Raw genomic sequence first — 24,293 nt, 5'->3', positions numbered from 1 at the left:
AAAAAAATACAACATAAACGTTATATCCTAACCTGTAAAAGCTGATGATGGCATATAATGCACTGCACTTTCCTCAGATGCGAACAAAACACAGATCTCCTCATTCGCCGGCCAAAGACCTTGTTAACTCAATTTGAGCTTGTTTTTCAAATAGCCTGATGTTAATTGCAAGTGTCTGATACAACACCAACACTGACGATGCAGTGTTGTTTAATTATTGATTTGCCCCCCCCCCCCCCTGTATTTTAGTAGAGTGTGCCATGAAACTGTTTTATTTGCCAACACCAATCAGACATCATATTGTTTGTATTTGGTTGCTTAAACTCAACAAACTACGAAAAATAACTCTTATATAATACTCGCGAGGCGGCTTTACATGCGAGCTTTGGATGTGACTGTGAGGGCACATAATACAGCCTTTGGAGCTGAGTACCAAATGGCTTAAAATTTTTAAAAGGTGTGTAAATTATACATTTTTGTGACAATGCAACAATCCCCTGATTAGTCAAGTGACAGTTCTGTCAGCTGTCCCGATCGAAATGCGAGAGAGTCTTGTATCGCAGCGTGCAGGTCACTGATGCGCTGATGAGAAGCGCGCTCTGAGAGCGTTCATGTATTCAAATTACTCATTTAATCTTAGACATTGTGTGGATTTATTTTATTATTCAAACCTACAAGCTATGTTGAATAAATGTCCCGCTTTGTTCTGGGACCTCTCAATTTCAAATTAAGCACTGCAAATGAGAGACCGTTTACTTTGCAATCTTGGGTTGTCACTTTTGTGAAAAAAATCCTGTTTAATTTGAGTGACAAGTGTTCATTAAATCGATTGTAAAATCGATTTTTCATGTCTAAATAAGTTTTATACGGCAAATAACACCAAATATAGGTAAATCCACAGACAACAGGCAGGACGAACGTAAAGACCAATGTTTCTGATGATTTATTGGCGTGACGTTACGTGCACAATGACAAACAGGAGTGCAACATTTTCGAAAAACAATAAGCAGAGTGGATTGCCATAATGCAAAACATTTACTGCAGGCTTCAACATGGCTGTGTTTACGATTAGAAATGTCAAGAAACAAATAAAAACCGCATAAGCGATTCTAGGGCTGTCAAAAAAAAAATCAAATTTTGAATATTCATCGAATTTAAAATAAAAATCCACATTCGAATGCAAAAAAAAAAAACGTTGCATTTGAATTTTAGGTGTGCATTAACGAAGCTGCCTTATGAGCCCCGGTATTCACAGTCCGTGTTCCATTTCATCTCGCCGCGCGCACAGCCATGTCTAAACAACTTTCAAAGGCAGACGAGCTCGACACGCAGTATCTGCTGTCTCATCTTTCACCTCGTGTACGCGCACTGTCCGCGCAGTCTCAAAAAATGCCTGCACACGGATGATGAAAAGGACATAATGCAGACAGTGTGCGGACGGCCGAAATGTACTTCATCTTTATCAGTGGCGCACGAGATACGATGACGGTGTATGTGGCATTGCATTATAAGGTTATGTTAGCCTATCCAGTTGAAGCCACAACAAAAAAAAAAAGAAAAAAGGACAACATCAATGTGGAGAAGATCTTGTTTAAATCAAAACTGAAACAAAGCCGTTCACACAGAACGCATACTTCGCGCATTTTCTAGAGGGACACCGTTGGATTCGAGTCTCGCACAAGAGAGCTGCATGTTTAGAAAGACATGTTAAATTAATGTTTTTAATTTAATTTAATTAACTTTATGTTGGGTTTTTGTTCCCCATCCCACTGCATCTCATGTTTTTAAATGAAAAATGTTTTATTTATTTAACAATGCATGCATACATGACGCTGTTTTGTTTATAGTTCTTTAAGCAACTTAATTAATAATAATTGGTTCATAATTTTTTTTTTATTTATGTTGTTTTTTTCACAGTCATGTATTCTAATGCTTTGAATAAACATGCAGTAATATTTTGCTCCATGCTTGAGGCCTCAGAAGAGAAGAAAAAGCTTTTCTTCACCCTGAAATTATGCATTTTACATTCAAATACAATTCGAATTTTGATCATATTTAAGTAAAAAATTCGAATTTAGGTTTTCTTTTTTTTTTTAGTTTTTTTTTCAGCTATTTTGACAGCCCTAGGCTATTCTAGCCCGAATCTGTATCTGTATGCATGAGACTGTCTGAATACCGGCAGAATTCCCATTTCTGTTGTAAAATGAGAAACATTGTGCAGAAGTATTATTTGCTGTTATGCGTGTGTCCGAAGATGCAGTTGCTGTGTGATGCGTGTTCCAAAAAAAAAAAAAGAAAAAACTGGACACGCTCAAAAAAAAAAAAAAAAAAAAAAAACCTGGACGCGCTCCGAGAGAAGGTCGTTAAAATCAATTTCCTATTTTCGTTTTCGAAACTTGTGTTGGTTGGTCCAATCGATTCGTGCAATAGATTTTCGAACATAAAATGACAGTCAAAACGGTCACGGTTTTAGACTAGACGGGAGAAGGGATGGGAAAAGATCTGGGCACAGTTTTTCCAGAACTTCGTGCCAAGTTAAAGCGGTGTCAAGCTGTTTTAATTATTTTTTTTAGATGTATTATGGCGCCCGAACACGTATGACTTTGAACAGTGACCGCGAACATTTTGTTTACTGCAGCTGCAGCCATCATTACCAAGTGCAAACCGTTGACTCTGACAGTGAATGAGAGGAGATGAAGCGAATGCACAGGCCACAGTGTGATATCCGTTAACCAATAGTGTAAACATAGATGACGTCACAGGTTTTTTTTTAATTAAGGAAGATAGCCTTCGTTTGTATGTAGGCCTAAGAAATGTATATATTTACAATACTTAAATATAATTAATATTATTTGAATGCTTTTGTATTAGTTGTTTGAAGAGTAAAAAATAATTGGTCTGTCTTAACGCAAATTTACAATCGGCAAGTCGGTCGGACTAAAAGCAAAAAAAAAATAAAAAATTGAGTCGGTCCTAAATTGACAGGGTCGGTCGGGTTACGGCAAACAAGAATATTTTTAAGGATGGCCTGATTCTGAACTGATTCTGTGCTAATGTTATGAGCGCGGGTAAACCGAAGGCTTAAACCAATGACGTCATTACGTCGAGCGCAAAAGAACCAGTGAACCATTTTCTTCAACCGGTTTATTGAATCGAACTGTCCGAAAGAACCGGTTTGCGGCAAAGAACTCTAGAACGAATCAATCTTTCGATCGTTATCTGGCTCGACTCAGTGTTCATCTTCAGTTCTCTCTTCACAGCAGTTCGGTCAGTGTACTGTTTGAGTAAATGAATTACTCCGGGATATTAGATTTGGTGAACTGGTTCAAGAAGAACCGGTTAAATCAAATGATTCGTTCGCGAACCTGATATCACTACACTTGAACGCGCTCACAACAGACCCGGAAGAGAAGACAATGCTGAATAAAGTCGTAGTTTTTGTTATTTTTGGACCAAAATGTATTTTCAATGCTTCAACAAATTCTAACTGAACCTCTGATGTCACATGAACTACTTTGATGATGTTTTATTACCTTTCTGGACATGGACAGTAGACCGTACACACATTTTCAATGGAGGGACAGAAAGCTCTCGGACTAATTCTAAAATATCTTAAACTGTGTTCCGAAGATGAACAGAGGTCTTACGGGTTTGGAACGACATGAGGGTGAGTCATTAATGACATAATTTTCATTTTTGGGTGAACTATCTCTTTAATGACAGCATTTTCATTTTTAGGTGAACTATCCCTTTAATTCTTGATTTATTTCCGTGTATTTTTCTCCTTTCTTATTATTTGGAACTGTGGGCCGAATCAAAGGTCAACACAGGCCAACTCTGGGCACTTCTTCTATAATGCAATAATTTCATCACAGCTTTCAAAAAGCAAGTTTTGAAATGCACAACTTTGAATGGTTGAAACTTTGCATGAATACTTTGAATGGTTGTCAATGAAAAGAAAATGCTTTTTGTTGCTAGTTGATGTAAACTCGACATCTACCAGCAGGGGCTAACTGGACCATGCTAACACTCTGTGTGTGGTGAGACTCTTGCAGAGAAATACAAACAAACTAGTTTGTATTCAGTGTGTATTTGCATTTCCCCATACCAAACTTAACATACAACAGTCACCCTCTTGGTCAGGCATAATAATAAAGAATGTCTGCTTGCTTTGAGGCTTTTCAATGCAACGTCAAATGCACTGCACCAAAAAGAGGAATCATCTTTCAAGGCAGAAAATCTTCTGTTACTAAACATACTGCTCTTTGTGGCAAATTATGTGTAATATTAATGTATACACATAATAATAGTGCCAAAGAATCAACATAATCTCTGTTTTGCAAGTCATTCAAAACAAAAGCTAATTCCAAATTAGCATTTCAAGTTTTGGTTTTCATCCCAGTGTGTCCATAATTTTCAATTTCAGACAATAATTTTCATTTCAGTAAAGCTATATTGGGTAGGAGTGAAGCACATTAATATTGCAAAAGTTTTTTTCTTATTTGTTACAGTTAATAATTGATAGAGGCAATCCATTACCAGGGCCCCTCTCAAACCTGACAGAACTACTCTGGCCACAAATGACCAGGCGGGGTGGGAGAGAGACCGGCAAAAACAGGGGGAGGGGGAGAAAGTGAGAGAGACAGAGAAAACAAATGAGCAAAAATGTCTGCACCAGCACCTAACTAAGCCGATAACCCCGACCACAAACACTGTTTGTTTCTGTTCTCTGTGCATGTTTGTTTCAGCAAAAAGTTGCACGATTATGTTTCCCCCACCTAAGCAGATTTAATGAATCTTGACGAAAATAAATAATTCAACTGCTAAATAAAGAACTATTCTTTTGTTTTTCTGTGCACCCCACTGAATTCAACACAGCTGATGTAGGCAGTGAGTGAGGGCAGCCATTGTATAGCACTGCTAATGGCTTGCTAGCTCACAGTACTTTGTAAATGCTTAGAGCACCTAGAGAGTTGCATTAAAACAGAAGGGTGGAGTGTGTTCTTGATTAGATAGGTTGAGCTGCACAAGTCTAGATTCCTGCATTTTTTTACCCTCTGGCTCTCTTTCCCTGTTTTGTGCCAACCTCTCCATCAATACACACACATGCATATACATACATAATTAAAGACTGAATATATGTGTGCTACGTATAGCCTACATATTTACATTTTTTAATTTTACATTTGGACAAGCTTTTAAATTATCAATCACTCACTTGAAGTTGACTCTTAAAAAAAAAAATATATATATATATATATATGTACATTATAATGTAATAATATATTCACTAGCATTTCAAATGACTCAATTTAACAGCACTAGTCCCTATATTTTTAATTAGCCGGTAGGTTTAAGTTATATGAACAATGATTGGCTACTAGATAAAGGGGAGTGGCATTTTGATTTTCAAGAACGTTTGATTGGTTTTAATTGATTAAATACGCATATCCTTTAAAAGTGAATTTTGTGTTTTTAAAAACACACAAGATGATTTTAAACTATACTTTAAACTGAAATATACATACCGTATTTTCCGGACTATAAGTCACACTTTTTTTTTATAGTTTGGCTGGTCCTGTGACTGACTTATCAAAAATTTATTTGACATGAACCAAGAGAAATGAACCAATAGAAATGAACCAAGAGTAATGAACCAAGAGAAATGAACCAAGAGTAATGAACCAAGAGAAATGAACCAAGAGAAAACATTACCGTCTACAGCCACGAGAGGGCGCTCTATGCTGATAAGAGCTCCTCTAGTCTACCCCTGAAAACACAGAGCGCCCTCTCGCGGCTGTAGACGATAATGTTTTCTCTTGGTTCTTGGTTCTAAATAAATGCGACTTATGGTCCAGTGCGACTTATATATGTTTTTTCCCTCGTCATGAAGTATTTTGGACTGATGCGACTTATACTTAGGTGCTACTTATAGTCCGAAAAATACGGTAAGCATGTATCCAAATGAGCTCCATATAAGAAATCATTTGAAATTAAATTGTCTCAAAATAAACATTAACACTCCAGGCTTTAATCGGAGTTGCCACATTACTTTCCCGTACCATTCATTCATTCATGTGTTCCAAACTTCATTTGCCTCTTTCACAATTAGTCTCTCCAAGCATTATGAGAAGGGTGTGAAAGAAGAAGTTTACAATGAAGAGAGGATGAAGCTAAATGGAAATTGCTAAGACACACAAAATAAAATAAAATGAGCCAATGGGGACATTTTTAACTCACGTCATAGTCCAGTTTGAGGAACATGGTGTGGCTATTGTGGGGAATAATAACTTATGATCTTCTGATGCCACCAGTCAAATGTCTCACATGGACAGGCCAAAAAGGCAGCCCTTTTATTATACTTATGTTATAGTAGCTAGTTACTTGTCTGAAACGACCATCAGTAAAGCACTGTGCTCTTTGAGCCATCAAGAACATTTCCTTTAAACAGTCGAGTCAAATGATCTGCTCTGCTCTTGAACTTTTGCCAAACCGTCAAAAACACATCAGAGTTTTGACCCTATGCCGCTAAAAGCTTTGCAGCACTAGAAGATTCAGACAACGTGCAATTAATTTTTCAGAAAAATCTGCTGATCTACTGTTTCCTTTTAGTCCTTATAACAGTACGATTTAGAATATAAAATGCAAAAACTTCTCGTGAGAAGCTAGACACCATCTCAGATCTTTCATAATGCAACAAAGTGCTTTTGTGTCATTTCCACTGTTATAATTTCATAACATGTTCAAAGCATTTAAATTCCCAGCTGGTCCAGATGCAAATGATAGTCATCTTTTTAATTATAAAACATGAGAGTGGATCCTGTTTTGAGGCTGCTGGCCGCATGTCCTTTCTGATTTTTCAGAAGTGTTCCAATCATGAACAGTACACAAGCTACCTAAAAACTATCGTTAAAGACTCAAGAAGAGCTCCATTTAATTTAGACATAAGAGGGAACAGAATGAGGGATAATGAACAATGGATTTAGAACAACAAACACTACTGTTCAAACATTTGAGGTCAGCATGATTTTTTTATGCTTTTGAAGTTTTATGCTGGCCAAGGCTGCATTTATTTGCTAAAGAATTTTTATTGTGAAGCAACATTAAACATTTTCTCTATTGTGCAAAGCTGAATTTTTAGCAGCCATTTTTATCAGTCACATGATCCTTCAGAAATCTGTCTACAAGTCTTCTGAAGCAAATAAAAATGACAGGGTTATCTGAAGTTTCTCAGTGCAATCACAGTACAAGAAATTGCAATATGTATCTAAAATCAATGTTGATCAATGCATAACTGGTCAAAAACAGATATAGAATTACTAATAGGCCCATACACCTGGCATGGGGCTCCTCTTGAGGAGAAGTATTTTAGTAGCCACCCGGCTCCAATAAAAACAGTCTGGTCCTAATCAGCCACATGTGAAACATTGAGACAACTCCACCTTCATGCACCAGAAAAAGAGACTAATGTTGAGGACGACACTTACAGTAAACCTAAACTGTAAACTTACCTCAACAAGAAAGGAGGGATAAAGGGAAGGAAGTTTCTCATCTCACTCTAAAAACCAACTAAACAACTACAAAGGCTTTTCTCCACAATCACTTTGCTCAAACATGTCTCAAGCAAGAGGAAATCTAAAAAAATTACTTGAGAACATTGTGTGTTACAACAAAGCACTTGTTCTTTCTTGGATTTAATCTTATTATAGCATTGTGTGGATGAGCTCAGAAATCATTTTAATTAGATTTGGAGCCATGAAATATCATTCATCACATTCAACACACTACCGTTTACTCTGGAAGCTCAAAGCATGTGAAATCACACCCAGTCTCTCAAGCCTGTGCATTAGCTACAAGGTCAAATGCAATAATTGCCATTCGATTGTTCCTTCTAAACAATGGCAATATATGCCAAATACTTGGCTGTTTGAGTCTAAACCGTGTTGCGTAATTGCACAATGATGCAATGTTTCTAGCAGAGCTCCACCGGATTAAAGGAATCCAATAAAAAAAAGCATCACTTGAGCCTGAAGGAGATTTCTAACATGTTTGGTTGGGGTTCGACAGCAGGCAGAGCTGTAAGTGAGTGATTTCATTACAGATTATTGGTGTATATTACCACTAAGAGGAAGGGAAGACCCCATGGTACACATACGATGTGTGAATGACTAAATGCATTGAGTCATCCTGTGCAGACAGAATGGAGAGTTAAGTGTTCAGTGTTGTCTTGGCAACTAAAGTAGCAGCAAACCAAGGTATTGCATATGATTTGGTGAAATATTTGAAAAACCTTGAAATCCTTGCAAATGAAAGTAGACAATATATTTAATACAAACCACTCAAAATACACGGATCAAGGAACCAGCCTTCAGTTTAATAATCATTGGCGCAAGCAGTGCAAATTATTTCATTAAATTTAATTGCAATTTAATCCATCCATATAGGCACTTTCTTCTGCAACCTTGATGCATATAAACAATAGCTTTCGGCTTGAGCCACACTTAAAAGTTGTCATTAGATTTCAAAAGAGTCATGCCTACTGCAAACAAATTTTAAGTTTCTTGCATAAAACAATGTTGCTAGCAACTGTTGCACAAGTAAACTGAACATAAACGTTTAGATTTAGATGATACTGTCTTCAGGTCAAGCCACATTAAAACAATTAGCATCACTAAGGTTAATGCACAGTTGGCTCTTATCATTTCCAACTGTACACTTTGGACTTGAACTGACTCCTATTGCAATAGATTCATGAAGTTTGTTCTGTTTCTTACACTTTGTTTTGTTCCTTTTTGTATATGTTTCCCCATCTCATAGTACATGCGTCCACTCATGGACATTCTTGGATTCAATTCTGCTGCACCTCACTGACCAGAATACCACAAGTTATGTGACAGTCCTTGTGTTCTGTTTGCGCTTGTAACTATTTATATGCAGGCCTACTTGTATGTTTACACCCTAACCTCTAGCTAAATTTACTATATTAAGCAAACGTAATTTTTGTTGTAATTATTATTTGTACCTTGGACAGTTATGTCATGTGATGTCAACATGGCGTCGCCCATGAGGGGGCGACCCACCCCATGTAGAAGAAAACTGCCTTTTCTACAAAACTGGCATGCGAGGGTCTCATAGTGCACATTATTAACTGATATTTCTCAAAAAATGCTCTTAATTTGAGTAAATCTTTTAACCAGAATTGTTTTTTTTTAACTTAATGCTCCTTTAAGAAACAAACAAAAGTTCTCTCTAACACCGGTAGGTGTGTCCTACAGAACAGATCAAGACCCCACAAATAAGGATTTTGCACATGCGAATTTCTAAACCATTTCAGTGTTATGAACACAGACAGCGTTCATACACTCTCTCACACATGTTTTTAGGAACTGATCCCGTTTACAAACTATTCCTAGATCGTCAGCATTTTTGAACGCAAAAAAAGCCTCAACAGAAAGATCGTAAGCATTGATTGACATGCGGTTGTTGGAAATCGTACTCTAAATTTGCATGTATCTGGCTCCAACAGTCCTGCGGTTACAACACTGTGAGTGCATTTGAATAAGATTAAAACGGTACTTACATAACGCCGTAACTTTTTTTCAGGTGGAGACTTTCTGAGCCACCCCGTGCACACCACCTCTCCTCCGCTCATTTTCATCTAACCTTCCAGGAAAATAAGCGTTTTAAGTTTCGTGTTTCAACCTGCAACACACGAAAGCAAAGTCCCATAATTTGAGATGGAAATTGCGCCCAAGTGTTTTCAGTGCGTTTGTTAAAACAAACAAAAATACCGTCACTCTCGGTTTCCAGCACGTCCACACGGGAAGAGCTTCCCGACAGCGACACTAACTCCTCTGGATGAAGTCCTCCAAACACAGTATGTTCAAGCACAGCGATATCCGTCTGAAGTTGAGCCTTATTTTAGTTTACACACTTTCTCGGTGTAAATAATCCGCTGTTTTGTTGTTGTTGTTGTTTCCAGCTGAAATGCAACGAGGCAGCGAGTGATACTCGCCAAGTTCGGCGTAGTGAAAGCTTTGCTTGATAACCTTATTTCAAAGTAAACCAAAACAGTTTTCTTGAAAATATATACAGTTTTTCCTTATTTTTCCAAAACATTATGGTCGCATTAGCGCTGATGTGCTTTTTTGGACTAGAAAATAAATCCGTTCCGATCGTCGACCTTCCCTCCAGTTTCACTCCCCACGGCTCCTTGCTGATTGACAAGCATAAACGTCGATACTTTCCCTAAACTCAGCCTCCTCCGGCCTATGGAGGCAGGGAGAAGTCGGTCAATACGGAGAATAAAAAGCATTACATCATGGGAAATGTAGTCTTGGAGTGTTGCCCTGTGAGAGGGAAAACGCTGGGACGGTGGCTCAAAGAATAGGTGTAAACAAATGTCTCAACCACGTCCCAAATAAAACTAGCTTGAGTCCGGATTAAGACTGCGACAATAAAGTAGTGTTGTTCTTTTGCGTCTAATCTTTTTAATGATTCGACTGAGCCAGTTCTCAAACTCAATCTGTAGGATTTGTAAAACACAGTCACAGTCAGTTTATAAGATTATTATTACAATAAATATTTTGTAGAATACCCTTTTCTATAACTAGTATATTGTCTGCCAAAACCTTTTATTTTTTTCAATAAATCTAAACGCATGTTTGTGTGGTTTAATGTGACAGCAAAATATATTTAGGCACTAAATAATTTTTAGATATGTATATATACGTTTATATTTTTGTGTGTTGAATCATACTGCAATAAACTGACGTGAACATTGCAGTAAACACCACCCATTAATAAAGCCCCAAAAGTAATGAATAGCCAGGCGTGTCTAGATTTGGCTTCATTAAACGTTTTAGAGCATGTACAATTCAACACATGATGACGTATTTACGTTAGTACGTAAAAGAATCACTGCTTCTGAACTGAATCTTTAAATGAACTGTTTGAAAGAACCGAATCGCAGAAAAGAGTCCAAAAGAGACTTCCAATTAAAGCATAGTATGTTTAAGCGAAGTATGTTTGTGGGATTGGTATCTTTGGAATGTAATTGTAATGCTAAACGCCTAACTGGTTATCTCTGAAGCTCTGTGCCCACTCTCTGCAATGATTTGCATCTCAGTGCAAACGATTGATTTAGTCATTTATTATCCTATAATCTTTCATCTTGTGATTTCATGTTGTGTCTATAATCCATATTAAGTATTTTTATCTACAAAATAGTTCAGTCCACACCTTGGTTGTTTTCGTCTATTTTTCGTCTAAAAAAACCCAAGAACGATATAAGTGGCTATGGACCTTTTTCCCATTTCTGGGTTTCTCAGCAGAAAAAGTCGTCATAGTTAGGTATTTCAATAGTTATTATAACAAAATTATAACAATTTCCATGTCACAAAATTAATTGTGCTTAAGTTTCTATTCTAAGCTAATGAACAAGGACAATGATGTTGTGCTGATTTTAACTGGACTTAACTGGCTCAAAAACAGAGTTGTTATAGGGTGCAGTGGTTCAAACTGAAGACAGTGGGATGTTGGGGATGGACTTATGGATTGATAGGCATGAGGTGTCTAACAAAGGTATCATGCTCTGATAGTGAAAACAGACCTAAACTTGGTCATTGTCTTAGAACCATAGATTATATTCCCAGGAATAGCACTTCTTTTAATAGTTGCTCGGGGATTCAGTATAAACCAGTTTATATATTACTATAGTTTATTTCTATTTTGTTTTCATTTTGATATTATTGTCATTTTTATAACCCTTTTAAAGATGTCTATATAGTTTTTAAAGATTTACATTAAAATGACAATGGAAATAAACATTATAAGTAATGAAAATGTATTTGTACTGAAATCAAATGTCTTGTAACTGAACACTGAAAACTGAAATTATTATTTTTTTAATTAAAAAAGGTATCCCCTAAATGAATAAAATAACTTAATTGTAATTAAATAATTGACAAAAGGATATAACTGTAATCCTCAACCCAGAAGTTGAAAAGCTTCCAATTCAAATATTCATGCAAGCAGTTCACTGTATAATATGGTCCAAAAATATTTGCTTTAATTTTTAAAACCATTCTCTGCCTAATGATTTCTGTTTAGAATATGAAACAATTAAGTTTCCAGAATGAGACCATAAGCGTTACTGTATTTTGTACAAATTTATTGCATGCCCATTTCTGACCTATAGTACTCAAAGTGCTTCAATTAATTTCAAATGAACATCAATGTAAAATGGAAAAACCATGCAAACCAGAAAAATTAAGACACATCTGTTCTGAGGTGGCACACTTATCCACACTGTGGGCAATCAGGACAAAACAAATGCTGTCAGCTGGACTGTCCAGTGCTCTGAGGCTATGTCTGCGACCCTTCCTTAGAAGACGAGTCTGCTGACTGTATTGAAGCCCCCTCCTCCACCCCCACCTGAGGGCCCACAGCTGCCAGGAGGCTCGTTGTCATCAGAACCGTTGGGTCGGAATGAGCAAGAAGCAGAGGTTGCTTGAAGAGCTCGAGCTCTAGCATTCAGCTCCTGCTCCTGGAAGGAAAAGAAAAAAAACTTTACAAAGAGCCATAAGGCTTTATAAAATAATTTCATGCCCTATGTTTTCCCCCCTTTGTGTTTTTGTACCATATTACTTATTTGCTAAAATTACTTTAATTAGTTTTTATTTATTTTTTTTGGGGGGGAGGGGTACCTTTATTCAAAGAGGCATTAAATCTACAGTAAAAACTTTTACACGGTTGAAAAAAAATATATATTTTAAATAAGCACTGTTCATTTGAACTTTTATTCATAGAAGTATTAAATCAGCATATTAGAATGATTTCTGAAGATCATTTGACACTGAAGACTGGCTGCTGAAAATTCAGCTTTGCCATCAGATGAATAAAATATATATTTTTAAACATATTAAAAGGCTTAAAACTGTTATTTAAAATTGTAACAGTATTTCAGAAAATTACCTTTACTTATTGTATTTTGATCAAATAAATACAGCCTCGCATAGAATAACAGTAGTAGTATGTTTTCGTTTTATGCCATGTCAGCATCTTTCTATTTTCTTGGAGAACATAAAAGTGCACCACAGACAAACTACAATATTCCCACCTGCAGGAAGAGTTTGTTGTCTTTGGTAATGGCATCCATCAGCTCCTTCTGCAGGGGCGGCTCTCCACTCAGTCTTGAGCCATTTACAACTGACCCAGGATTGCTTGGTTGTCCACCGACCTCTTGTTTCCTGTAGATCAGGACATAGGCTGTGTCCTTAGGGAAGCGACCGGTGACGTTCCGCAAGGACTCAGAGTTTGTATAAGTCACACGGCTGTCATTAAACAAGAACCAGTCGGTGGACTTGTTGTCAGTGCATCCCATTTCCTCCTGTGTGGCTGTCGAGCGCTCTGATAGGCTGGAGCTTTCCAGGGGCTTAGAACTTGGGTGAGCTACAGAACCATCATTGTTACTCACATTCCTTCCATACGAATAGTAGTGACCGCTCTCAGAGGACATCCCAGAATGCACTACAACAGAACTCAAAACATACGGCACTGACAGCATCTCCGAATCACTGTCGTTTGTCTTGTTATTTGTTCTGTTTTCTGTCATCACATCCTCCTTTTGAGAAGGTTTGAGCTTCTTAGCTAGATTCTCACCACCCTCTGGGGAGTCGGATGAGGAAGACGTAACTGAGATACCGTGTTGGCGTAAAGGCAGGCTCATGTGCAGCGGAATGCCTACATTGTCCAGGATCTTGCGACGGACGTGACAGGTGGCATCGTACGAGAAGCGCAGCAGAGTCAGAATGAGGTACTCAGGTGCCGCCACCACCCGCATGACCTTCTCGGCCCTCTGCAGTGAGGCGCAGCGTTCACAGAAGTAGCAGTTCTCATTCTCTAGGATTTCTGGAGCTAGGAAGTAGTCGACCAAATCTGGTACAGACAGTGTGGGCTCCACCACCGGCCTCTCAATCCTGGTTCCTGCACCTTCTTTAACCGAGCCCTCCGACGATTCACTGCCTCCATTCACCGCCCCTTGGCATGGTCCCACAGAGGAGGAGCTTTTGTGCTCATCAGTGGGACCGTGGCACTTGGACATCGAGGGGCAGAATGCAAGAGAGAGGTCTGTAAATGGCTCCTCTTTTTCTGACAGGCTGTGGCACTGCAGGCAGCGGATGGCTGTAGAGAGTCGACCACCAAACATACGCTCCACTAGAGTGCGACCATCTCCCTTGGGTGCTACAGGATCTGGATTCAATGGTATATCAGCGACTGGCTGATTTACAGCATTGTTTAGAGTTTCAGCAGAAGTGCTTGCAGGTTCAGATTTTGGGTTGGTCACCTGAAATGCTGAGAGAGTCTTCTCTTCTTCATGCAACCTTAATATCACATAAGAAGACAGAACAAAACACATGAAATGCATAAACTCCCCCTGCTGTCATAAATAAGAAAACACATTATTTTATTGTTTTTAGGGCTGTTATCAATTAAAGGAACACTTCACTTTTTTGAAAACAGGCTCAATTTCCAACTCCCCTAGAGTTAAACAGTTGAGTTTTACCATTTTTCAAATCCATTCAGCGGATCCCGGGGTCTGGCAGTAGCACTTTTAGCTTAGCTTAGCATAGATCACTGAATCTGATTGGACCGTTAGCATCTAATAGGAAAACTGTCTTGCATTTTCTTTCTCAAAATTATGAAGATGAAAATTACACAACTCTTATCTTATTTGTATGTATTTAAAACGTATGCACATTACAGTGAACAGTTACCGTATGGTCCTTGCTGTAGAAAAAGTGATTTTTGGATGAATCCCTCTTTGTAAACTCAAGAGATTTGGATTCTGACAGTATATTTTTTATGCAGGTGGCAGGAGAAAAACAGCCATTCTGGATTCTAGATAGCAATAAAATCACACTAACCCATGCAAATGAAGAAAATGTGTAACTGCCCAATGAGAAACAACTACAACCAACCTTTCTCCACACATTATGGACTTATATTTGGCCAGCCTATACTGAAGCTGACTGGCTGTCTTCTGACAGTCTTCTTTTTAATATCTGTACAAATAAATGTGTGCTTCGCTTGTAGTTTACTTCCTCACTTATACTTCAAACTCATTGAGCTATGAAAAACAAATATTACAATGGTATTTTATCCATTATTCCTGACAAACAGGAACCAGAATACTGTGTGTTTGTGTATGTGAATTTGTAACAAAGACTAATGTCTGATCAGTCTTCGGGAATCATGTAACAGTTGTAATGTCAACTGAATGAACGTGTTACAATAAACTGCCCTAATAAAGTTTTAAAAAATCAGCACAGTCTGGCATTGCACATTTACAGCAAAACTCTTAACTCTTAAACATACATCATTCTTGCCATAGCCATTTTCTGAGTTTACCTGTCCAGCAGAAAGCGCAAATACTCTGAGCAGTCTTGCTGGGATCCAGCTGTAAACCACGGCGGCCGAGAACCCTCCAAAAAACTCCTTGGAGAATATGCTGCTCTCTGGTGGGCAAATAACATGATAAATAAATCACCAGCAGTTATGCTTAATACTCTCATTTAACCCGCCCACCCAGCAATGCCAAACACTGTAATGTTTCAAATGACATACCGGAAACTGCACAGAAGATAAACATACCTGTGTGTGGGCCAAGAAGGCAAAAAGAAGCTGGAGCTTCTTCATGAGGGTGTTGCTACCATTTAAATGCAGAGACATAACATGTCGTCTGAAACTTTTAAAGAGAGACTGTTAAAAATATGAGAAATACATTACAAAATATAAGAAATATTTAAAAACCTGAAGATCATTTTATGATGCTTTATATTGTTTACTTGCAAACATCAAAACCTAACTGCATAAAAAAATTAATGTTATCCTGCTGCATATGGAGAATGTTAATGTTAGATTAATGACAGTAGAACAGTTGAGAAAGAGATCAGATAATATGCAATAGATTAAAAACGTACTCTGTAGCCATGAATAAAATTTGGATGATGCTGTTCATGTAGCACGTGTTGCCCAGATTCACAAGTCCTGTCTTTCCCGTTTCTGATTTTCCTGTGATCCTAAGCAGGCCTGAGGCAAATGAATTTGACTGAGAGGACCAGGCACTTTGGTTCAGAACAAATTTGATCTTCTCCTCATTAGGTTTAGGTAGTTCCTACAACAGAACCAGAGGAGGATATAAAACAGATGAAGCATTGCAATACACTACTGTTCTAAAGTTTGTGTTCAGTTTTTGAAAGGAATTAACTACTTTTGATCAGCAAGGATCTATTAAACAGTAAACAACAGTAAACACTAATAATGTCCCAAATTATTTTTTTTGTGCTTTGTTTTTGAACTTTCAAAGACTCAAAGCACAACATAAATGTTTCTTAAGCATCATACTAAAATGATTACTGAAGCTGCTAAAAAATTCTACTTTGGCATCACAGAAATATAATTTCCTTTGATAAATGTTAAAATAGAAAAAAAAATTATTTTATTTGTAATATTTCAGTTAATTACTGAGTTATTACTGTATTTTTCATGCCTTAAGGAACATGAGACTTCTTTCAAAAATATTCAAAAATATTAACTTTACCGACCCCAAACATCTGAAGTATACTCTATTAAATACTCTATAAAAGGACAAAATGTTAAATAAATTCAGCAAAACATGTTTACTGTTGTACACCAGAGCCCAAACCAGAGAATCCCTGTCTTATGTCTTACTTTAATGGATTCAAGAATGCTGTCATAGAGGTCTGGGAAGCCAGAATATTGGTACATCATGCAGTGAACGAGTTCTGCAAACTGCAACAGGAAGGTTTTGCTGTTGGGAAGGCCATCATTCTTCAAAGACTTTACAAGTGGAACTATATGAGGAACCACCTGGTACAATGACAAGGGTTATATAATTCACGTAACAAGAATACAAAGCAGATATTAAAATGCTCAAATCAAGATACTAAAAAACACAGCTCCTTAAATGCATTAACTGCAAACATTTTCAACTCATTAAAAAAGAAAAAAGAAAAAGTGAAGCAATGTTCACAGTGGCCTTACTAAGTGGAAGGCTTCGGGAGAGTGCTGGAAACTAAGCAGAATGTGTGAAAGAACCACCAGAGCTGCCTGTCTCACAATGGGATACCAGAGACGATTAAAGACCTGTAAATGGACAAACAAAAACATATCCATATACATAAACGCACAGAAAAGCATCTGCCAGGCAAGTCCGAACAACAAGTTTTTAGGCATCAAAGAAAATAAATAGTTCATGTACTCAAATAATCAACTAAATTCTGATCCATTCCACTTTCCAATACTTTCTACAAACCAGAACTCATATGCTGGATTTGCTTGTAATTCTCTAAATATGTCAATTTGAAAGCTCTTTTATGAGATTTTTTACACACAAACCTGTTCAATTTTGAGCAGTGTGACATCTATGAGGATGGTGAACTTTTGAACAGCAGCAAGTCCCTTTAATAAAGCAATGACCCAGGTGTCCACATGATTGGCTAGAGGCCAGGACAACCAGTCAATCATCCTGAGAAAGAGAGAGAGAAAACAGGGTCAGGACAGGCAACATATAAAATAAAAGCCTTACATAAGAGTAACAGTGCCACAAAAAAGAAAACTGGCAACACTTTGACCTCAACATTTAACTCTAGGAAAATAAAATAACAAAACAAGCACTACTCATTTAAAATCTGTTGAGCCATGATGAACACTAAACTCTTTTTAAATGACCTGCATAAATGCAATTACTACATACTTGAAGCACACAAGAAGTAGAGAAAACAACATGATGGCAGTTGAATCAAGGGCTTAGTCTTTTAAATGGACACAAAAGCACTATTCACCAGCTTTACACAGATCACGCACACACACACACACACACACACACACACACACACACACACACACACACACGCACACACACACACACGCACACACAGAGTCTGACCTGCAGAGTGCTTGTGTCATACTGGCATCTTTAACATTCTGGTCAGTGGTGAGGCTTTTGATGAGGACTGTGATCATTTGCAGAGGGATGTGCTGGACCAGGCTAGCTAGAGCAATGGAGGGTTCAAATGAAGGGTCTGAAATGAAAAAAAAAACATTGCGAAAATATTATTTTTGAATATTACATTATGATTTCATATTTGTGCATATACCACATTTTTGTTTTTTTTAAAGGGGTCATTTCATACTTTTTTTTAAATGTGCATCTACCATATTTTAAAAGGGTTAATTAAATTTATTGTTTGACTGAAAAAAATATAAATAGTTTAAAAAAATAGTTAATGTTTTTTTTTGCCATTTTCCACCCTTTCAGACCATTGAGGCCTGTTGTGTTGCCATATTAAATAAACACCCCTTTCAATCATTGTTTCACAATGCATGTTAACATGTTAAATGATAAAAAATCTGCCATTATTGACTGACCCTCATGTCTATAATTGACATTTCTGAATCATTTTTATAATGCTTCTGCATTGTTTTCAAAGCTCCATTCCAATTTTCTTAATTTGAAATACGAAAGAAGGAATTATGCATTTATATAGCGCTTTATTGTGTATTGCTGTACACCCAAAGCACTTTTCAATCATGTGGGGCAATCTCTCCTCAACTAGCAGCAAATACCATCCCAGGAGGAATCATTGCTTACTGACCTGTGGATGAGATGATGGCGAACACCTCCTGCAGTGACGGTAGCAGCGTGGCCGGCTCAGCTTTCCAGATGCTCTGCAGCAGCACACTCACCCTGGTCACCTGGGTCACATACTCCCGCAACTCCCGCTCTTCAGTGGCAGGACAGTTGAAATACGCAAAGGTGCGCACAAGCTGCTGGCAGAACAGAACTCCAGCCTTCTCTCGTGGGACGCACTGAGGGAAGTCTGTCAGTATGGTGGCCAGCTTGGCACAAGTTGCTGGTTCTGGCCGTTCACAGATGATGCGTAGGACCTCCGTCTGTAGCAGCGGTGCCAACTCCAACACAGCCGGGCAGCTGATGAGCAGTCGGAGGGAACCATGAACAAAGTCCAAGATGGCAGGGTCTCTGTGGTCCAGAGAGCCATAGCCCTGCTGTAGGAGACCAAGCAAGTATTGCTTACTGAAGAAGCGGGCAAACTCATCGCGATGGTAACGCGCGTACGCTTCTTGCACTTGGAGGCCAACCTGTCGCTGAAAAGCATCCTCACCCAGGAGAATAAGGCGGGTGGTGAGATGATACAAGGCCTGGCACTGCTCCTCGGTCACTTCCTTTTCTGCAGCCTCCATCACTTTTTTCACAATAGCCCGTTTGACATTCAGAGGATGGGAGGAGCTGACCAGCGCTTCCAAAATCTTATCCATGGTTGGACTGTATTGTACCACAGGAAAAGTTGAGGTAAGCTAATGGAGCTGTAACAGTATTAGAGAGTGATATTATTTCTTGTGTCAAAAGTATTAGTCATGTCTGGCTATGCATCATGTGAGGTGGTTTTTATTTTTTAAAAAAAAAATAATAATAAAAATATTTGATGGCAAGATTTGATTGTTTGTAAAGTAAAAATTGTTTCTACACCAGCTTTTTTAGTTCCCATTTATACTACATGCATACACATTTAAAAGATTTTTTTATCTTTTACCTTCCGGTTTACATTGCTGAAACAATAAATTCAGTGACACAGAAACTTTATTCCACCCCACAGTTATTTAAGGTTTTTTTAAAGAAGTATATTGAACCTTACTAAAAAATCTAACTTATGTTAAAATGAATGCTAATGAGTATATTTCACTCAATTTCTCCTATTGTCATCACTTTGAAGAAACAATTACAAATAAAATTACATGTATTGCCAAACTTCTGTATTAACCAAAAAAAAACATATTACATATTCCACATAATAAAAAAGTATTTTTCTATCAAGTAGTATAATTGATCCATTAATCAATTAATATCATAAACTGATTAAATATATTTACAAATTCAAATAAATTCAACAAAATTGACAATTCTTGGCATTAATATAACACTGACATTAATGTGTGTGTGTGTGTGTGTGTGTGTGTGTGTGTGTGTGTGTGTATGTGTTTGTGTTTGACCACACACAAAACCAGCCTTACGTGTCAATTGAGATTTGTACATCATCTGAAAGCTGACAAAACAATTTCCATTGATGTATAGTTTATTAGGATCTGAAAATATTTGGCCGAGATACAACTATTTGAAAATCTGGAATCCGTGGGTGCAAAAAAAAAATAAAAATAAATAAAAATACTGAGAAAATCGCCTTTAAAGTTGTCAAAATGAACTCTTAGCAATGCATATTACTAATCAAAAATTAAGTTTATATATATTTACGGGAGGACATTTACAAAATATCTCCATGGAACTTCTCCACGAAAAATCGATAATTTTGACCCATACAAGGTTTTTTTTTTTTGTTTGTTTTTTTGGCTATTGCTAAAAATATACCACAGCGTTTTGTGGTCCAGGGTGATTGATTGATTGATTGATTGATTGATTGATTGATTGATTGATAGATAGATAGATAGATAGATAGATAGATAGATAGATAGATAGAACCCTCTTTGTTTACTATCTTTATACTTTTATTGCTGCCAATTCTTGGCATTAATATAACACTGACATGAAAATTCTAATTAAAGATGTAAGTTAAAGGAAGTTTAAATTAGTTAAAGATGAAGAAGTATGTCTTTAAGCACTCCTAGAAATGACAAAGCTGCTAGTATGAGAGACAATTCCAACTGCTTATATTATTTCATGTCTCTTACAATGTCTAAACAATGTCTTTCTACTACAAAATTTAAAAAAATAAAAATAAAAAAAAATAGGTCAACCCAAACAAATGTGAATTTATTACGGGTTACTGCCCTAGACAGAGCATTCTGGAATGAATCAATATCATATGTTATGCGGTTTGCTGCAAATGAAAGCTCTAAAGCGGTCATTAAGATAAAGCTACCTGCTAACTACTCTGCTAGCTAGCTTAGCTAACACAAAGCAGTTAAGCAACCATATAGTAGGACGACACAATAAAACACGAAGCAGAGAAAGATCGCACACACCGTTTACAGATTTAATATCTGGTTGGTTCCTATCGTTATGTACGATATCAGCAGCTAAGTGGCTGATTTAGGAATCGAAACACACAAATGCCACAGCACTGACTTAGCAAAAACAAGAATTACTCGCCTGTCTTTTCTCAAGGATGTCAGCAACGATCGACACTCACCAAATTATGTCATTCCAAAAATGTATTGGTACAGAACTGGAAATAAATCTAATCAAAAGCCGAAATACATATTTTTAGGATATTAATGTTGTGAGCTGCTTGGTAAACTGCGACCTCTTTCAATCAGCTGTTGAAACACATACGTCATCTAAACGCGCAGAAGTAATGTAAGGACCCACACTTGAGTCCAAAATATGAGAAAATTATAATAAATCGTTAATTTTTTATAATAATTCAATATTATAACAATTCTTAATGGTGATGGGAATCCGAGGCTTTCTTAACCGTTTGCGGGTTTCATGAAATTGTGTCGAAAAATGGTGCTTTACTCTTTTAACACATTAGCAACATCTGGTGGTCGGACTTGGTTTCTCCACCAAATCTAACAAAACATCGCGGAGAAGAGGATGGACTGTGGCTAGAAGGGATACGGGAAAAACCTGAAGCTATCAATAAATTGAATGTTCTACCTGTTACATTTACATTTAGTCATTTAGCAGAAGCTTTTATCCAAAGCGACTTAGAAATGAGGACAATGGAAGCAACCAAAATCAACAAAAGAGCAATGATACACAACGCAGTAAACATAGCAAGGGCTTTTAAATAACATAGTAAATAATAATAATAATGATAATAAAACACAGATAGAATAGAAAAAGAATAGAGCAAGCTAGTATTTTTATTTATTTATTTATTTATTTTTATTAATTTTTTTGCTTTAGTTAAAAGCAATGTTCACCAACATTTCCAGGCAGTTGATCTGTAGGCACCGCTGCTGAGCTGTCCAGTCGACAAATGCCGGATTGCCCTCCAATAACGCACCCCACCCGAAGTTGGACGCGTCTGTTGTGATCACTTTTCTTCTGGAGGCCACGCCCACCCTCATTCCTGTCTGAAACAGTTGTCCTCCATAGGGCCACAGCTTCACCACAGTGGTGGTCAAACCTAACCGGTAATTAAATTCTTCAACTGCCAAGTATGGGGCAGGACTTGGGCTTTTAGCCAAAATTGGAGGGGCGCATGTGGACCATAACCAGCGGAGTTACAGAGGCGGCAGTGATCATAAGGCTGAGCAGCCTCTGAAAAACCCTCAGGAGGTGTGTCGTCCCCTGTTTAAGGGGAGGCCGTCAATCACTGGATTGTCAGGGATTGATCAAGGGAGATCCATGCCCACCTTAGAGTGGAGTTTAGAACCGTTCCTAGAAAGACAGTTCGTCATCTTGGCAACAAATGGCTTTGAATTAAATTATTGAAACTTATCAGTTAAGAATTTGTTATATCCATGTTCTGGTAGTCATATGGCATATGACTGTGAATATGGGACAAACTGCGTTTTGTATAACTTTCATACAGGATGCTTTGATAAATTATATAACTTTAACGGAGCCAGCTAACTTGTTATTACAATTGGATTAGCTGCCAGAAATGCAGAGAGATGTCTGAATCAACAAACATCAATGCAATTATAAATCAACTTAGTATTACGTTGTCAAAGAGATATGAAGTAATGCAGGTAACATAACTGATGAGTGGGGTGGGGCCGAGAGCCGTGGGAATGAGGCAGTGGGCTGGAGTGAGTTGCTGGGGGGGTGGGGGCAAACTCACTGCCGGCAGCCCGCGATGTGGAAGGGCGGCTGTCATCCATGAGGGAGCGGAGGAATTGGCGCCGTTCGCCAGGGGGCCGGAGCCTCCTGCTATCCACCTGCTGAGTGTGGAGGAGCAGGGAACGGAGGACTCCTGCTGGCTGCCCGAAAGCGGAGGAGCCATCGCCGTCCACTGGGCGGCAGAGGAGTGTCATGCCATCCACTGAGGGCCATCCAGTGCTGCTGCCAGGCACCACGGAAGAGTTCACACAGCTGGTGGGGGGGCCGAGCGGCAGTGTATTTGGGAACCGGAACTATTTTTTTTTCTCTCTCCCCTCTGTCATCTCTGTCGCTCGTCATCCTCCCATCTCCTTTTCTCTTGCTTCATCTGTCTGTCCTTACCCCCAGTTTCCCACAGCCACTGAGATCGGTTCCTCCATTGTGGGAATGAATGCAGGTGGACTGATTTGGAAATGAGTGCCACTCACCAGTCTTGAGTCCCACGGAGGAGATTGGAAGGATACAAAAAAGGAGCGACGAAAGTGAAGGACGAGACAGGACTAGGCCTGGGTTTTATTTTGTTTGTGCGTGGCAGTCGTCTGTGATGGGCAATCGCACTGTTTTGTGTTTATTTTATTATTAAAGTGTCCTTTGAATGTCCGCAGGTTCATGCCTCCTTCTTCCCGTGATTATGAAGTTTTATATTGTTACAATAATGTTAGACTGTTTAATTTGCTAGTAGCTGGCTAGTTAACTGATTATAAAGCTGTTATTTGCCTTGTTAGGAGTTAATATTTTGCCATTTACCTTACCCGTCTTTGGATATTTGCGTTTAAACACGAGTCCAACCATCATTTGGCCATGGGATACCAAGGCAGATTGCGCAGTATCTGTTGTCTAATGGGAAAACAAAGCCAGAACGCAGTAACTTTTTTTTTTAAAGGGACAATACACATTAATCAATGTAAATGTGCCAGATTTAGTCATTCAGGCTAATTTTCATCTGCATCTTACTAAACTTCACTTACTGAGGTTTGCCTTGGTATTAAAGGTCCCATTTTTCGTGCTTTTTTGAAGCTTTGATTGTGTTTACAGTGTGCAATATAACATGTGTTCATGTTTTGCGTGTAAAAAAACACAGTATTTTTCACACTATTCACCCATCTGTATACCTCGGTTTTCACTGTCATAAAAACGGGCGGATGACTTCCTTGTTCTATAAAGTCCCTCCTTCAGAAATAAGTAACAAGTTCTGATTGTGCCAGCGGTTCCTGTGTTGTGATTCGACAGCAGTTTAGCGCACGTGGCCCTCCTGGAAACGCGATTGGGCTAGTTTTGGAGTAGTTCTGAGAAGCAAGTGGGCAGGAGTATGTGCTGGAGATGTACTTATAATCACAGGAGCGTTTTTACTGACGAGATGCGCATGAAAATCACATTCGATTTTTTTGTGCATAGCCTTAAC

The 24,293-nt window shown here is 38.1% G+C and overlaps 2 protein-coding genes across 7 annotated transcripts in view; both read right to left on the bottom strand.

Moving 5' to 3' along the window:
• Positions 1-9,869, bottom strand: part of gab1 (GRB2-associated binding protein 1) — an 82,461-nt gene extending 72,592 nt beyond the window's left edge. For all 5 annotated transcript variants that reach the window (XM_059554263.1, XM_059554255.1, XM_059554256.1 and 2 more), the window contains exons 1-2: positions 9,792-9,869; positions 9,581-9,702 (exon numbers count right to left, since the gene is read on the bottom strand). In XM_059554263.1, coding sequence (XP_059410246.1) covers positions 9,581-9,658 — 78 coding nt within the window. In that variant the 5' untranslated portion in view covers positions 9,659-9,702; positions 9,792-9,869. The remainder of the gene's footprint in view (positions 1-9,580; positions 9,703-9,791) is intronic.
• A 2,288-nt stretch (positions 9,870-12,157) lies between these two features.
• Positions 12,158-21,406, bottom strand: LOC132143752 (ubiquitin carboxyl-terminal hydrolase 38-like). 2 transcript variants are annotated; one of them, XM_059554254.1, is made up of 11 exons: positions 21,249-21,406; positions 18,681-19,410; positions 17,972-18,107; positions 17,422-17,551; positions 17,068-17,169; positions 16,735-16,893; positions 15,984-16,177; positions 15,655-15,748; positions 15,412-15,518; positions 13,121-14,384; positions 12,158-12,547 (listed from the first exon to the last, which is right to left on the bottom strand). In XM_059554254.1, exons 2-11 carry the CDS (start codon positions 19,360-19,362, stop codon positions 12,386-12,388), a joined length of 3,030 nt encoding a protein of 1,009 aa, XP_059410237.1. In that variant the 5' UTR covers positions 19,363-19,410; positions 21,249-21,406; the 3' UTR covers positions 12,158-12,385. The 2 variants fall into 2 exon arrangements, with proteins under 2 accessions (XP_059410237.1, XP_059410236.1); XM_059554253.1 differs by having other exon boundaries at positions 21,209-21,394.
• Positions 21,407-24,293: the final 2,887 nt, after the last annotated feature.

This window comes from Carassius carassius, chromosome 7, assembly GCF_963082965.1.
Source record: "Carassius carassius chromosome 7, fCarCar2.1, whole genome shotgun sequence".
Lineage (NCBI taxonomy): Eukaryota > Metazoa > Chordata > Actinopteri > Cypriniformes > Cyprinidae > Carassius > Carassius carassius.
This window is presented reverse-complemented; position numbering and strand designations above follow the sequence as displayed.